General features: G+C 41.2%; 1 protein-coding gene across 1 annotated transcript in view; it reads right to left on the reverse strand.

The window, feature by feature from the left end:
• The window catches only part of LOC309496258 (scavenger receptor cysteine-rich domain-containing protein DMBT1-like), a 106,169-nt gene extending 88,300 nt beyond the window's left edge, over window positions 1–17,869 (reverse strand). Inside the window, exons 1-5 of the mRNA XM_082166241.1 lie at window positions 17,203–17,869; window positions 11,294–11,447; window positions 9,016–9,330; window positions 8,331–8,633; window positions 4,194–4,508 (exon numbers count right to left, since the gene is read on the reverse strand). Coding sequence (XP_082022367.1) covers window positions 4,194–4,508; window positions 8,331–8,633; window positions 9,016–9,330; window positions 11,294–11,342 — 982 coding nt within the window. The 5' untranslated portion in view covers window positions 11,343–11,447; window positions 17,203–17,869. The remainder of the gene's footprint in view (window positions 1–4,193; window positions 4,509–8,330; window positions 8,634–9,015; window positions 9,331–11,293; window positions 11,448–17,202) is intronic.
• Between the last annotated feature and the right edge of the window lie 270 nt (window positions 17,870–18,139).

An 18,139-nucleotide genomic window follows, 5' to 3' on the forward strand; every position in this document is an offset into this window, starting at 1 on the left:
TTTTTTTCGGTGGCCACGCTAAAGGGCTAGCTACATCGAAACAGAGCCTTTCCAGGTGGATAGTCGATGCTATCGCGTTGGCTTATACGTCTAAAGGCCTTCGTTGTCCTTTGGGCGTTAGGCATGGCCTCTTCGTGGGCCTGGTCCAGTGGGGTCTCACTTCAAGATATTTGTATGGCGGCAGGCTGTTGTCAGTCTAAACGTAATATCTACAGCTCTGCTCGACTCAGCGCCGACCAGACTGTATATTATGCTTTGCATTTTTGTACAGAGTGAAAATATACAGTTCAGGCTGACTTAGGTCCTTCCTGACTGATAAACCGTATTAAGCACCTATTTTATTCTACAGCTCAGGCTGACTGCTGTCGACCCTGACTGTCATACTGTGTTAAACACCTACTTTTCATAAGGCAAATATATTGCTGTATGTTATTTCATAAGGCCCACTCCTCGTTGGCCGTGATATTACCCACTTATCATGTGAGCCCCGGGCACATGCCCTTGGGACTATGTTGTGGACGATCCTAGCACGCACGGCATTTTACATTGGGTTCCCGTAGCGTAAGCTAGCTTACGCAACACGAGAGTACTCTTGTAAGAGAACGTCTCGGTTACTAACGTAACCTCGGTTCTCTCTAGATGAGGGAACGAGTGTTGCGTAACCCTGCCGTGCTTGTGCTACGTTCTGGTTTCGCTTCAGTTATGAAAAACCAAAGAGCATCCTATCTGGACTTGGATATAAAAGTTATTATAGTTTTTTTTTTTTTCATATTCAGTTAATTTACACACTATCATTGGTTTTCAGTTTATTTCAATTTCGTTGTATTTATTTTTAATGTACTGATTGCTATCATTTAAACATTTTTTAACTGTGTTAAATATCAAGTCTAGTGGGATTGCTTATATTTGGTTGTACAGTTTTATAATAGAACATTTATCAAAATTAGGCCTTTTTTAGTTCGTTTTAGAGACATAATGTTTTTTCATGCGTATATGAGTGTATTTCTTTTTTTATTTTAGTTTGTGTTATTTAGTTTAGTTTTTTATTTTGCTTTTAAGTATTTTATGCACAGTCTAGTGTAATTGCTTTATTGTAGTTTTAGTTTTAGAGTCATAAAAACATTTATTATTCGTATTTCATTGAACTAAAACCCTGTAATTACTGATACCGTTTGGTGTAAATGATATATTAGCGGTATGTGTGAATATCAGGTGTGTTCACTGTATCTGTGTGACGTTTTCAGCAATGCTGTGTCATTTTAGATGCGTTTCCTGTAATAGCCAGCAGAGGGCGCTTCAAGACTTCAGTTCATTAGCGTGGAGTAACCAATCAATTAAAACAAAAGAGTTCAATAAAATATAGAATTTATACAACAGTAAATTCCAGTTCTTCCAACAAAATAATTTAATCTAAAATCAAAATATCTTGTGCATTTATTTATTTAGTAAATAGTTGTAATACGTGGGATAATCTAAAGCCAATAATCAGTTTGCCAAATCCCTGCAAGTAGTCGGTCAACGTGGCGGGGATTATTTTTTTAGATAAAGGTAGATAAGTATTTTCGGCATTGTGGTCGAGTTTATAGACGTCCGATGTAGTTGTTTTGGAGGGTTAATGGGTTGAATGCATTTTCACGAACAGCCACGACATCCAGACATAAGCCACGCCCATTTTGGCGGGCCGTGACGACTGAGGGTGCCCACGCCCTCATTGGTGCTTACGTCACGAGCAGTCTCTCGATAGGTTGCAGCAGTTGCCACAGAGCAACCAATAGGCGCGCAAGCTGCCTCGCCTAGGTCTGCTCTGTGCAGCAAATGCGTTTTAAATTAATACAAAATGAAGGATGATGTTTGGCTTCAGTTTTCTCGAGAAAAGGGATTTTCCCGTAGCGTAAGCTAGCTTACGAAACACTCGTTCCCTCTTCTAGAGAGAACCGAGGTTACGTCAGTAACCGAGACGTTTGTTCGTCTTGAGCTGAGGATTCAAATCGTATAAAGCAAATGAGTCTACGCAAACGGTCTAGGTGTTATGAGGTGTCATTTTTTTTTTTTTTTTTTTTTTGCTATAGCGCCACTTATTGGCCTTGTATAGTACCTAGCAAGACTACTACCATCTGACCAGGTTTCAAGTCTCTATGCCTTACGGTTTGGTCTACATGATCAGTTGGCCTATTTGGCAGAATAATAACAATAAAAACAGTACTCCACACTTGATCTTCTAAAAAATCTATTGATGAAAAGTTGATTTAAAGGCAGGGTTTTAAAGTTTTTCTAAAAAACTTTTCCACAAATTTATTTAAACTGTCTTTATATACCAATACATAATTAAAATGTAAGTACTCTGAAAAAGAGAGTATAACAATTGAGTGTCTGTAGTCCTCTCAGGGCTGCAATAAACACAGCTACTTATTTCCATTCGGAACGAATTAAATGATTGGCTGGGCGACTGTCACTATCCCTCGCTACCATGGCTGCCACCTCTGCTGCTACAGGAGCTGCCCACATGCGCGCAATTTGACTCGAGGAGGGGAAGAGGCACGGAAACTCGGAAGAATCACAATTATGGCAGAGAAAGAGCAGTCAAAATTCCCAGTACCTGCATATACAGTCAGCCAAGGTAATGGGAAAACGTGTATCAATGCAACCTGTTTTTAGTTTTGCCTTATGTTACTAGCTCATTACTGAATCAAACTCAATATATTTTAAACTTTACCAGTATCGATATGCTAGCTTGATAGTGAGTACTAATAGCCATGTTAGTTGTTTATATTCATAATGATAAAGTTAGGTATTTTATTACATGTGATTCTGACATGATGTCACTACATGCACTGCGCTCCTCTCCGCTCAGCGCTGGCAAACCCACCTCCAGCTGAGCGGTCGGCATCGCGCGTTCATGTGTTTTGGGGGCGTGGCTTTGTAAGGAGCCCAGAAGGGAGGGGGTGGGAGTGAATGGAATAAGTAGCTGTGTTTATTGCAGCCCTGATACTCTCTTTTTCACAGTACTTACATTTTAATTATGTATTGGTATATAAAGACAGTTTAAACAAATTTGGGAAAAAGTTTTTTTTTAGAAAAAATCTACCTACCCTGCCTTTAAACGTACAGTATGGAATTTTTTTCGCCACTAGGGGTCGCTACCCTCTTACAATAACAAAGGCGTAGTTTGATGGCGCAACATTTGCTAAGAATTATGGATCTCGTCGTCAACGTCAAGCCGACCGATCTAATAATGTTTATGGATGACTGAATACATTGATGTTTTTATCATGACTGTGATATGAAGCAGTTCGGGATTGCGAAGAGACAGCTATCAGCTCCACACGCGATGTGAGTCCCGCGGATATAACAGTTAAAAGGAATATGGACATTTCATTCTACCGAACTACACGCAAAGCAGAATTACAACTCACAGGTCAGTTTATTAGACAAATTAAACTTGTGAGGTAACGCAGCGCTGTTTCACTTGGTCTAACATTACACTATCACACTAAACTGCATTTGAATGTGTTGAAATGTATGTGTTAGTTTGTCTGTATGAGACTAGCAGTAAGCTAGATCAACATTAGAATAACATACAGATCATATTCTAACATTTTATCATTGTTGAACTATATAACATTAATTAGTTTTATGTAAATGTGCTCACCTGTTTAATAAAGTACATGTAGAAGCGGTCGAAGTCTCAGACGTGGAGCTCTCGTTTATATACTGTCTATGGGAGCTCTAGGCATCTCGAAAACACTGCACTGATATTGATTCTCGTTTTAGTTCTCCTTTTTTATCCAAAGTCTGCTTGCCATGGTCCATAATGTTTGAACGAAACAACAACAGCGTGCAGATAGACATTGCGAACTACACAGTAGTCCACGTCTGTCGCGGTTACTATCAGAGGGCTCTGGTTCATAGCTCTGGTTGCTATGGCAGCACGAGCGGAAACCAGGGAGAACGCGGATATGACGCCATTGACGGCGACAAAACGGAAATAAAGAAATGGGACGTTTCTCGAATTAAATTACAAATTTATCCTGGTTTGAAAGTTGTTGGAAACAGTCGGGATAATGTAAGTACACAACTAAAAAAAAAATATAACATAGATATAGTGATTTTTGCTATTTTTAAAGCAAAAAAGTTACATATTGTGCCTTTAAGGCAGGTGGCTCATCAATGAGGACATGTTTGAAGCAGTTTACCTGAGCAGATGACTCCAGCATCTCCATAAGGACCACAGGTATGTCTAAACCCTCCATCTGCCCCACAGTTCTTCAGTGTTGACTCTGATCCAGTACACGGGACAGTCCTCATCCAGATTTGACCTGATCCTGGTCCAAAATGAGCACCAGCCAGAACATCTACAGGTTCTCCACAGTTCAGCTCTCTACACACCACTGCAGCATCAGCCAAATCAAACGACTCACCACACACTCTTCCCCACTGACCTTTATGAAGAACCTCCACTCTACCAGCACAGCGACTGTTGCCACCAACCAACCTCACATTCACATGGTCTGTATATTGAACAGAAAGAATGAGACATGAAGAGACATTAAAAAGAAGAAAATTTGAGATAAAAGAATCACACAATGAGGAAAAAACACTCACAGTACAGCAACTTGCACTAATATAAGCACCCTTGGTATGTAACACGGGCTGTGAAAAATGTCTTAAGCTTATTCTCTTAAGCCTGGTTCACACGGGACGATTTTAAAATTGTCGGCCGATTTTCCAAACCTGAGAGACCCCACACACGGGGATAAAAAATCACGGGTCTAACAGTTTTGGTCGTACAGTGTGTGGTGCGCAGCCACACGGCAAAATCAACACATCACACACGAACCGATTTGACTCCCGAGCATTCCCAGATCAGATGGGAAATCGCGCAAAATACCTCGAGATCAAACGTGACTTCAGAGTAAACAATCATGACGGACGAAGAGGATGCAGTGGCAATAGTTTGTAGTTTGTTTTTAACCGAGAAAAAAAAAACGTTATCAAAATAAAAGGCGATGATCTCTGACGTCCACCGGACTTTCTGGTGCGCTATGCCGCCGGCTGTTTTGATTATATTTCCCGGTGTTTCCTCGCGCCTCGTCACCTCGCTTTCTGATTGGCTACACTCCACAGTCCACAGGCTGCGTGCTCGGGGGACACCACACACGAGAAGAAATCGGGCCAAATAAATCCAACATGTTGGATATCCCCGATTTGAGATCGGAGCAGTCCCGACGTCCTTCCGAGCAGACGAGAGCAGCCTTAACACACCACACACGGCAGGAATATCTGATCAGATTATTTTACGATAATCGGAGCATCCTTAAGATTGTCGGAAGGGGTGAATCGGGGCTAAAATCGGCCTAATTATCCTGCCGTGTGAACCAGCCTTTAGTCATTCATTCAAAATATTAGCAAACCTAACTTTCACATTTTGGGCTTGTTCTTGTCATGTTTCTGTGTCTTGTTTCCTTGTCTGTCATGTGATCCCTTGTAAGTCATGTGATCCTGCCATGTGTTCCCTTCTTCTTCTTCTTCTTCTTCTTCTGGTGTTTAATGGTGGATTGGCCATGTGTTCCCTTGTCTGATGTGTCATGTTGTCATTGTTTCATTGTTCACAGGTGTCCCTTGTCTAGTCATTAGTCTTGTGTGTATTTAGCCCTCTTGTTTGCCATGGGTCTTTATCAAGTATTGTTTCCTGTAATCTGCTGTGATGTAAGTTCATGTTCATGCTTTGGTTTTTGTTTTCATGCCATGCCATGCCAAGTTTTTGTTTCATGTTTTATTTTAGTTACAATAAACTGCACTTGGGTTCTCCTTTACACTTGCCTCCAGTGGACCCCTCATTACAGAATACTTGACCTATTACTATGAACCCAGCAATTGCCCTCCTTTCTCTTCGTCAGGACAACCTCACCATTGAAGATTATGTGGCAGAGTTTTGTGAACTCTCTCACCTGTTGGACTTCAATGATGTGGCCCTCAAGGACATTTTTAGGGTGGGTTTGAATGAGCCTGTTTGCTCCCAGCTGCCTGGGGGAAAAATTCATTGGTCTCTCGCACAATACATGGACTGTGCACAATTATTGAGCAGTTCCTCATTTACTGTAGGTTTTTAGGAGAAGCCCCACAAACTCACAGTATCTGCCAACCCTGAGCCACTTCACGTCATGCCTGCCAACCCTGAGCCACTTCACGTCATACCTGCCAACCCTGAGCCACTTCACGTCATGCCTGCCAACCCTGAGCCACTTCACGTCATGCCTGCCAACCCTGAGCCACTTCACGTCATGCCTGCCAAGCCTGAGCCACTTCACGTCATGCCTGCCAAGCCTGAGCCTCTTCACGTCATGTCTGCCAAGTCTGAGTCTCTTCATTTCATGTCATGTCTGTCATGTCTAAGCCTCTTCACATCATGCCTGCCAAGCCTGAATCTCTTCACGTCATGCCTGGTAAGCCTGAATCTCTTCACGTCATGTCTGAGTCTCTTCACGTCATGCCTGCCAAGTCTGAGTCTGTTCACGCCACGTCTGCCGCCGAGCCAGTGTCTCCTGACAAGATGGCCGCTGCCGAGCCAGTGTCTCCGGACAAAATGGCCATCGCCACGCCTGAACCTGAGCCCTCAGCAGAGATGGCCGCTGCCACGCCTGAACCTGAGCCCTCAGCAGAGATGTTGGGGCAGTAGGGTCCTTGATAGGACCATGGAGGCCGCGCCGCCATGGTCCCCTGAACTGTCTGGTCCACCTTGGCCACCTGAACTGTCTTGTCCACCTTGGCCACCTGAACTGTCTGGTCCACCTTGGCCACCTGAACTGTCTGGTCCACCCTGGCCGCCTGCACAGCCTGCTCCGCCCTGGCCGCCGGATCCGCCCTGGCTTCCTGCACTGCCGGGTCCGCCCACGCCATGCCATGGCCCGGGTCCACCCGCGCCATGCCACGGCCCAGTTCTGCCCATGCCAGACCACGACCCAGGCCCGTCCACGCCATGCCACATCCCATGTCCTGTCCCCCTGCACGGGCCTGGCCCACCATCCCTCCCCATGACCTCCTCCACCATCCCTCCCCATGACCTCCTCCACTCCACCACCCTCCTGGTATTATGTTTTGTTGGGCGTCGGGAGACGCCCTTAGAGGGGGGGATTTTGTCACATTTTGGGTTTGTTCTTGTCATGTTTCTGTGTCATGTCTTGTTTCATTGTCTGTCATGTGATCCCTTGTAAGTCATGTGATCCTGCCATGTGTTCCCTTGTCTGATGTGTCATGTTGTCATTGGTTCATTGTTCACAGGTGTCCCTTGTCTAGTCATTAGTCTTGTGTGTATTTAGCCCTCTTGTTTGCCATGGGTCTTTGTCAGGTATTGTTTCCTGTAATCTGCTGTGATGTAAGTTCATGTTCATGCTTTGTTTTTTGTTTTCATGCCACGCCATGTTTTTGTTTCATGTTTTATTTTAGTTACAATAAACCGCACTTGGGTTCTCCTTTACACTTGCCACGTGGACCCCTTAATACACTAACATGCAACTGATGTAAAATTATTGACAAATAAAATATCTACAAAACTTAGTAGTAGTAAAAGGGCACAAAAATGTTTACAATAAAAAGTTTTGATCAACTAGAGATGTTAACAATTGGCCTGTAAGAGTACATGTCTATTGGCCTCACACACAGAAATATAGATGGTTTGTGACCAAAGAATGTCCAAAAATCACAGCTGGAAAATTATGATCTGATGTGACCTACATGCCCACAATTTGCTTTGGAGGGTTGCTTAAAAATAAAACAGAAGAAAAGAAAATTAAAAAACAAATAAATTAAATAAAAACATACAACTGCCTAAAGTTTGCCTTATGGAACTTTCCGTGGGACTGGGTTCTTTGCACAGATGAATCCAAAATGAATCCACAAACCACAAAATGAAAGTTTTGCAATAGCTACTCCAGTCCCATGAGCCAAACCCCAAATAAAACCTGTGGAATGAGCTGAAGAAGAGAGTCCACATGCATTGACCTCTAAATCTGAAGGATCTGAAGAGTTTCCATATAGAGGAATGGTCTCAGATCTTCTGCCATGTGTTCCCTAACCTTTATTCACATTGTAAGAGAAGACTTATCTTGGCAAAAAATATTCTATCATGGCAAAGGAAGTTTCCATAAATGTATTCAAGAAAAAAAGGTTTTTAGAAAAATATTTTGTCTTTTAGTTATTTTAATGTGTTTTACATTTTATATTTTTTTGTGAATAGTTTAATTAAAAGACCAAGGATACCTATATTAGTGAAGATCACTGTAGATCTTACATTCACCTGGAGATTTGAATCTAAAGTGAATATTAGTTTTAACCTGCACACACTAGTCCAACGCTGTATTCGTGTGAGCAGTTTAGTTTGTGTGATAGTGATGTTGAACAGAGGTGAATCTGAGACTCATTTCCTCTGCACTGAATCTCTTGTGTCCACATCTGAGCGTCTCCTTTGCCAAAAGCATCTTCTCCCAGCACCTGTACAGGAGCCCCACAGTCCAGCTCTCTACACACAACCTCTGCATCCTGCTGGTCAAAGGCAGCGTCACACACTGAAACCCACGACTGATCATCAAGTATCTCTAACCTCCCAGAGCAGCGAGAACCTCCAACCAGCCGGACTCCTAAATAAGACAACATAGAGCATTTAAATAGTTGTTAATAACAATTCAATCAAAACAACAACAATAAACAATTTACAGAAAATTGATTCAGCAGATTTCAATTTTTTTTAATCTCTGAAACAAATTTAGCAAATATTTGCAGGAATGCTGAGAATTTCATAATATGTAAAGAAAAATATTCATCACACATCCACATGAGTGTGAGTACTCATGGATGAGATGTACTATGTTTCTAGAAGGTATAGGTGTTTTTTTCTATACATGAACGACAAATTTGATCTCTCGTTCATGTGTAGATAACCCCGCACTTGATCAGCCTTGTTTGCTTATTTTAAATAATAAGAAATAAACTTAACTTGAACTTGAATACGGAACAGCTCACCTGAACAGATGACTCCAGCATCTTTGCTATGATCACACCCATAAACATGCCATGCTGTTGACCCACAGTTTTTCAGTGTTGACTCTATTCCAGTACACATGTCAAAACTCATCCAGATTGGTCCTGTTCCTTGTCCAAAATGAGCATCATACAGAGCATCTACAGGTTCTCCACAGTCCAGCTCTCTACACACCACTCCAGCATCAGCCAAATCCCAGAAATCATGACACACTGTTCCCCACTGACCTTTATGAAGAACCTCCACCGTACCAGCACAGCGACCGTGACCACCAACCAACCGCACATTCACACGGTCTATTAGTGCAACAGATGAATAATAAACCAAATAAGAGAAAATTGGAATAAGCAAAATTGGAAGAAAAAAATTAAATATATATAAATTAGTGCTGTCAAAATTAAAGCATGCAATACATTTTTTTCTTAACACATTACAAATATTTAACACAATTAATGCAGAATCCATTTTTTCCCGTCATCTTTTGGCTAGCGTTACAATATATGATCACGCTTTTTCATACAAATGCTTTTAAACCATTCAAGCGCGATAAGACACAAAAGAGAATGCATTGCAGTACTGGAGCGCACCGTGAATCTCCTGCCTGTGTGACACACACACACAAACAATGCCCGTTTTGTTGAGTATCTTTGCAAGCACAATTAAATTAGTTAAATTAAGTCTTAAATGAACATAAATAGAATGTGTATCAGATCTGTGTCAAGTTTGACAGGTCTTAAAGTGACAGCAGCCTAATAAACCTGTGGTAACACTTTATATTAGGGTTCAATTCTCGCTATTAACTAGTTGCTTATTAGCATGCATATTACTAGGATATTGGCTGTTTATTAGTACTTATAAAGCACATATTACTGCCTAATTCTGCATGACCTTATTCTACATCCCTTAATCCTACCCAATACATAAACGCTAAAAAAACTACTTTACTAACTATTAATATGCAGCAATTAGGAGTTTATAGTGAATAATGTGTTCCCTATACTAAAATGTTCCCAAACCCGCTGCTGTCTGTCATTAAGGATAATCAAAGAACAAAAGAAAAAGAGAGAATCACTCACTGCTCTTGACCATATAACATAGCTTTAATAAGGATACATCTATTATATTCAATTATTTATATTTATATTTATATTATATACATATATTCATTCTATATATAATTTATGCAGTGACGATGGCTTTGATAGCTTTATTCAGTTTCTGTCTATATCCTACCTGTTAGACCTGCCTAAAAATCTTAAAGCACAGTTTACAAGGTTACATGGGTCAAAAACAATAACTTTTTGTGCATTTTGACAGGGCAAATTGGGGCAATAGAAAAAAAATTGAGCCCTGATATATTGAAAGGCACAGGTAAATGTGGCATTTATTATGATGGGTTTATGTGAAGATTGTTTATTTAAGTTCACTTAAGTTAAAAGTTGTTGTATTTTTTAAAGCCTAGCAAATGTTAAAATTCATAGCTTTTAATTATACTGTAATGCTGAATGGCTATAATTTATCACAGCAGTACTGGTATCGGTGATACTAGCCTTCTTTAAAATGCCATTAAACAAATATTTAAATAGGATACTGTCTTTATGTTGTTTCTACATTAATTTGAAAATTAAATGTAAAATGATTACATTATAAAAATATAAAAATGCAAAAAAGATCTGCACTCTAAAAATACCTTTATTAGTATCAAGTAGGAGATAAAAATAGTACAAACGTTTTGGCTATTTGCCGAGTGTCGGTGACACTTTTAGCTGGGAGAGCGGGGTGAGTGCTTTGACTGGAATATAAAAATATAAAAAGCTTTAATGTTAGGTGCAATTAATGACAGAAAAATTTGCGATTAATTATTACTTTTTTAAATCGATTGACAGCACTATATATATACACACACACACACATATATATGTATATATATACTGTAAAAATATACTGCAATTTTCAACCTATTTTCAACTTGTTATACAAGATTCAATTATTTTTTTATCTAACCCTAACCCTAAGTCAGTTTAATGTTATTTAAGACTTAAACATCCAAGTTGATTGTACTTAAAAATTTAAGGCAACAGCATTTTTTTACAGTGTATATATATCACACAAAATATTGATGTCTAACTGTTATATATTTATAATATATAACAGTTAGACATCAGTGAGCCACAGCATCATTTTATTATACATTAAGCATTATACATTATTCAGTATGTTTGAATTGTGATTTTCCTCTTTGAGTCAATATAAACTTACCAGCGTTGATGAATTTGATCAGAAACATCAGCATTAAACATCGCCCCATCGTCTCCTTCTACTGGACATACACTATTTCATCAGCTCAGAACGCAACACAGGTTTCTCATCTGCTCCCTCAAACACACTGAAGAAACTGGGTACTGTCAGTCCCCTAAAGAGAGAGAGCAAGCTCCAAAACATTTCAATCAGGTTCATCATTACCAACAGAGGAAATCATCAAACAACTTCAGTGACAAATCAGGGGAGGTATTTCTAATTTTCACCATATTTATAAAAAGAACTCCTCCTCCATATCAAGACACTTCAGTGAGAAGTGCACACGCAAAAAACACACACACACACACACACACACACACACACACACACACACACACACACACACACACACACACACACACACACACACACACGCACACACACACACACACACCTGCCAGAGGCAAAAAAAAGTCAAACATCAGAGAGAGGAAGCACCCCAGGATATTTATAGCATCACACCCAAACACCTGCTGAGATACAGACACTGATAACTGCTCAATTCAAACATTATAACATAAGCAAAAGTATATTTATATTGTCAAATATTTTTGATAAATTATATTTTATAAATACATTTTTTTTATTGTATTCATTTTATATATTTTTTTTATTTTGGTTCCAAATAAAGCTAAATCTGCATCCTTCTTACCATATATCTTAACATATACTGTATGTTATATAATATAACTCATTTAATATTGATATTATTTAATTTAACAAATTGTCCATTTAATTTAAATTTTTATTGTTAAAAAAAAACAGAAAAAGAAAAATCATAAATCAGATAACAAATCAGTATTGAACTAATCAAAAAAGGTTTAATTCACTATTGTAACTATACTGCCGTGCAAAGGCAAAAGACCGTAACTTCGTTTTTGGTCGAAAATGAGTTATTTATATTTTTGCCACATTCAAGACTTCCTTTATCATGTGGATGAGTATCTTGAATCAATTCCGTTGTTTTTTCGAGAAAATAATGAGTTGTCTTAACAGTAACTTCCAAAAGCCCATAAGAAACAAAGGCAGAACACCGTAATACCAGTTACCGCTCTTTGGCTTTGTTTTGGAACGCTCAAATTGAGTTACGGTGCTCTGCCTTTGTTTAGCCGCGCGTCAATATGAAGTTACTGTGCCGGTGTTCTATCAAATAATGCTACCTACCAGATTGTACGGTTATCTGCCTTTGTTTTAATGTCCATTAAAATTAAAATTACGGTGTAGCCTGTGTACTTTGTACAGCTGCCATCAGTCCCTCTAACTTCTGATGTCCTCAGAGCTTTGTCCTGCACAAACGCGGTCAGAAGATTTAGTATGGTCTGAAACCGCTCCATCGACAAACGTGCGATATCGATCGCGAAGGATTATGCAGAGTTGACAGAAAAATTTTACACATTGCCATAGCAGATGAATACAACCAAGAACTAAAGCCCCGCCCCACCCAGTTCGGGTACCGGACCTGGTTGAAACACTCATGCATCTAGCTGGCAGAGTGCCAAATCTTCGCCGGTGACTTCAGCCCCGCCCTAAACACGGTAGAGCCAACGCTGGACTAATATATCTATGGAGGTTTTTTGTCATGTCAAATGTATTTATAATGCCATCAGAATGCAACCAAAGCACAGGATAGCAATAAGTAGATGGCTATAAATAATTGTAATGTAAATCATACAAAATAAATGCCATGATCACTAGATTTTATACAGGTGTTACTATAATGATTTTGTTAATGGTGATCAGCAACCAAATATTGATAATGTGGAAGTTACTGCCTTTTGCCTTGGCATGACTTCTCACTTTTTGCTGACAATACAAAGGCAGAGTACAGTAACTTTAAAATAGTGGTCAAAAGTCAAGTTTGAGCTCAATATTTTTTTATGTATATAATTGTCATTACTAAAACATCTATTTGCCAGATTTCCAGTGTCCTACCTATAATTAATTTGGCGGGACAACTAAAATTCTTTAAAGTCATTTTTCTCAGTTCCACACTCTAGCAACTTAAGGTCTTTTGCCTTTGTAGGGCAGTATAAGGCATACAGTAATTAGCAGCCTTGGGCCGGTGCGTTGAATGTGGCAATGCAGAACTCACCCACAAGATGAAAGCAAAGACTTATTCTAAAGATGGGCAGAGGCAGCATATTTAATACTGTAATGTGTTAGTCTTCTAATAGATGGCAGCAAAACACTTATTCCAGAAACAAGCTGATAAGCGTCTTGTCCTTATGTTGAGATAGGAGAGAACTTTCTGGTTACCAATATAACCCTGGTTCACAGATAAATGGCTTTTCAGCCTGCCAAAATGGGCGGAGCCACCTATTTAAGTTGCTCTCAAAGTTATTTCGATTCAGAATTGAATCGTTGCCTCACTGCAGGAACATGACCATCTCGGTGTTGCGATCTAGACTCGAGTACCTCAAATGAGGTGGAGTCCTCTCGTCCATTCCTCATTGTAGCAGCTGGTTTCTCTGGGCGGCTCGCGCTTGTTCTCAGTGTCCCGCCCCGGTTCCTTTCTTCCCAGAAATGCATGAGGACATTACTTGGTCATGGACGGCACCTTTTACTGCCAGAAACCAACCTAGTACCTCCCCCCTCACCACCCTCGATTGTGGGGTGGGCCAAGGGTTATAAAGGGATCCCCTCGGTGGAGTGGTCGGTTGCGATGCAGCTGTGTCCAAACACATCATCCTCTTGGTGGGTTAACCCGTGTCTCCCCTCCCAAGTCTGTAAGTACTCGTCAGACCTAATGGGCAAGGCTTACAGAGCCTGTGGAGAGGTCGTTTCTGCCTTGCATGCCATGGCGTTGATTCAGGTCTACCAGGCAAAAGCACTTAAAGAGCTGCATGAGGGTGGTCCCGACCAGGGCTTAATGCAAGAGCTGCGCACAGTGAATGACCTCGCCCTAAGAGTGACTAAAGTCACTGCACGCTCCCTGGGCCGGGCAATGTCCACCTTGGTGGTTCAGGAATGCCATTTCCGAGGGTGCCCCCCTGCGACTGCCCCTGCTCCTGTGCAGCTTCCACCTAAGCAGCATTGTGGAGCCAGTCCCAGGCAGGATGCCCGGCCTGTCCAGGCCACCGCCAAACCTGACGGCAAGTGGAAGAGCAAGAGGCCCTGAGATGGGCGATCCAGAGATGGAGGGAGCAGCTCTTTGGGAGATGGTGACCATACCACTCACTCCCCCGGAGGAGGGCTGGGTGGAGAAACCTTTGTTTCATTTTGTTTCTGTTTCTACAAACTTATCAAAAAGTTGAGCAGTTTCCTTTATCTCTAGGTTCCAAGAGGGTACGGAGAGCAGTGGGTGGCCAAAAACGTCACCACTCTCCTCTTCTTTTGCCAGCGAGCAGCAGTGGCCGGTTCAAGGAAGTCTCCTCACACACCCTCTACCCTCAGAAAACTCTCCCCCATCCAGAGGATCTCTTTTCCCAGTTTCAGGATCTCTTTTCCCTGGAGACATTTCGTAATCGCTCAGGTAGACCTGTTTGCCTCTCTAGAAACGTCCCACTGTCAGCTGTTCTACTCTCTGACTGAGAGAACACTTGGTAATGGCACACAGCTGGCCCCGGGGCCAGCAAAAATATGCGTTTACCCCAGTGATTCTTTTCGCACAGACTCTGTGCATAGTCAGGGAGGACGAGGAGCAGGTCCTGTTAGTGGCTACTTATTGGCCCAACCAGACCATTTCCCAGAATTCTTTCTCAGAGAGGGGGCACCCACGTCCGGACCTTTGGAAACTCCATGTCTGGTCTCTGGATGGGACACAGAGGTTCTAGGTGACCTTACCCAAGAGGTAGTGAACACAATCACTTCGCCACAAGCACCTACGAGAAATGCTTACGCCCTGAAGTGGAACGGTTGAGGTGTGTTCTTACCATGAAGACCCCCGAAATTGCCCGATGACGTCTGTGCTTTCCATGCTTATGCTGCTGCAATTTTGCTTATAACGATCCAATAGAAGGCTAGTCGGTCAGGAAACACGATCTGGTCCTCAGGTTCCATAGGGGAGCGAGGAGGTTAAATCCACCTAGCCCTCTCTCCATGCCCTCTTGGGATTTGTCTCTGGTGCTCAGAGCACTTCAGAATGCCCAATTTGAGCCTTTGTAGTCTGCAGAGCTAAAAATCTTGACGTTGCCCCTGGTTGTATTGGCTTCCATTAAGAGGATAGGGGCCATGGAGGCATTTTCGGTCAACGAATCATGCCTAGAATTTGGGCCGGATGACTCCCATGCCATCTTGAGACCTCGGCCCAGATATGTGCTCAAGGTTCCCACCACTCCCTTCAAGGACCAGGAGGTGAATCTGCAAGCGTTGCCCTTGGAGGAGGCAGACCCAGCCCTCACTTTGCTCTGTCCCGTCCACGCTTTGTGCCTGTATGTGGATCGAATGCAGAGCTTCAGGACCTCAGATCTGCTCTTTGGCTGCTATGGAGGCCAGCAGAAGGGAAAGGCTGTCTCCAAGCAGAGGATGGCTGACAGATATCTGTAGAGCTGTGGGCTGTGCGACTCCTAACACATTCGCTAGATTTTATAGCCTTCGTGTAGAGCCGGTATCCTCCTGTGTTCTCACCTCAAATGGGAAGAAGGCACCGAAGGGCACCCATGTTGCTCCAGAGAGTTGCTACAGGTAAACCCTGTTGAGTTCCTCCATCACCCATGACAGCCGAACGTGGTGGAGTGTCCGGCTCCAGGCCTGCACCCGATGTATCAATGAGAACCGTTGGTAGGCTGGGTGCCCATATGTCTATATTTCCATGTTTATATGTTTATATTTCCATAGTATAGCTCCTCAACGGAAGCCTGTGTCTTTCCCTTAGGCAGAGTCCGCTCTGCCATCTCTGTCAGGTGTAGTGCCATATAGGCATCTCCGTTCCCTCCTTCAGGAAACGAGGGTAACATACGTAACCAAGACGTTTTACGACAGGAGAGAGCGTCTTAAAATTTTAACTGAAATTTTTTGGTTCTTTCTCATAATAAAAATGTTGTTTGATTGCTTCTAGTCAAACAGACATTTTTATTGTGGTTAAATGTTTTGGTACAACCATTATAAGTGACAAAATGTGGATTTATCAACAGTAAATTAAAATAAGGCTGGGTAATAAAAAAAATAAAAAAACTGGTACAGGTTAGAGGCAAGTTTAGCCTTCTGTAGGCCTATTTGTAAGGCAAATTAAAAAAGACAATGAAACAAGTGGAGTCCACCTGCAATCCACCTGAAGCAAAAGTGTGCAGATGTAGCATGTGAATGTTTGACAGGCACACACTCCTGAGCATATGAGCAGAGCTGAACACCACGTAAAACTCATAACTGTCCAGCTCTGCAGCTTTCTGAGCCATTACTGCTGCCTCTCCCAGATGAGTATGGAAGTAAAATAATGACAAATGTTTTTGAAACAAAAAAGCTTGTTGAATTGCACTACTTGAAAAAATATGCATTGCATTAACCCTGCTTGCAGGGTTTTCTATTTTGTATGGGCTAAAATTCAACATGGTTGTATATTTAGGCTGTGAATATTTCAATTCAAAACATCTCACACATGTTTTCATTAATAAAAATTCAATAATCCATATTCACCTTTCAGATTTCACTTCCAAAATATTCATTCTGTTTAAAAATACAACCAATAATATTTGACAGGCAATTTTCAGTCTATTTAGTTTTTCTTTTGTGGTGAGATCTGGTATTTATCACATCCTCCTGAATAACCCCTAGTATTGAAGTAGCTAGGTAGTCTTTTGCTGTCAGGTCAGAATAGGATTAAATCCTCACTAGCTTGTTTAATTTATACCAGTAAATCTAGGTGTAGTCCCTACACTCTCGTGAAACAATGATAATCATTGGCAACTAGACATATGGATCAAATTCATGCTTACCCTCCAGCAGAATCATTCCTGGAACCTTTGTTGTCCTTGGTCTTGCAAAAATTATGCTCTGTCTATCACTAATATAACTGTCTTTGTAAGCTGAAGTAAAACTTTAAAGTGTTTGTCTTTATAAAAAAAAAAAATTATTTAAACAAAAGATAAAAATACTGGTTACACAATAATTAACATTTATAGCAAATCATCAAAAGGTTACAGGTTATAATACTTCAGTTTATCCAATCTCAACAGGGCAGTCCTGTATGAGTGGAAAATTACACAGGCTATTTACCTTGTAAGCAGTTCAAGCACTAGATGTAAAAAATAACTTGTTCCCATCCGAGGTCTTCAAGTTAAGATAATACAGCAGAGCAATATAAGCAAAAAAGAATCTCAGTTAATAAACTGAGCTAGAAGAGAACTAATTTCTCCCCAGGGATGCACACGACATCAAAATCAAAAATGCAACCACTAACAGTCAAAAATGCAGTCATATTTATACGGAACTGGGTTACATTGTTCCTATGCAGTTTCTTGTTTTTTTTCCAGAGGAACTAGTGCATGTGACATCAACCTTCTTCTGGTGTCGACATTGTTCCCCATATATGGGCATTCTTCCATCCTCTCTGTCTTCTGTGCTTCGGGCCTCTGTGTAAGTGTGTGCATGTGTATGTATCTGGAAGTGTATTTGTAGGTCCAAAATATCTATCAAAATTCAAATAGTTCACTACACTTTACAAATTCGCTTCCACAAATTCAGTGGTTCAAATTCGACAGAAAATTCAATATTTGACATCCGGGAACGGCAGGAATAGCAGTAGATTGCCGATTGATAATCTCCATAGCTGTTAGTCGTCCTCACCAGCAGGGGGTGCAAGCGGCTGTTGACGAAAAAAACTAGAGCTACGGGTTAGAGCGTACGCTGGCGTGTCTGACTGCCGCTGCTCTA

The sequence above is a fragment of the Leuciscus leuciscus genome, assembly GCF_965113295.1.
Source record: "Leuciscus leuciscus genome assembly, chromosome: 4".
Lineage (NCBI taxonomy): Eukaryota > Metazoa > Chordata > Actinopteri > Cypriniformes > Leuciscidae > Leuciscus > Leuciscus leuciscus.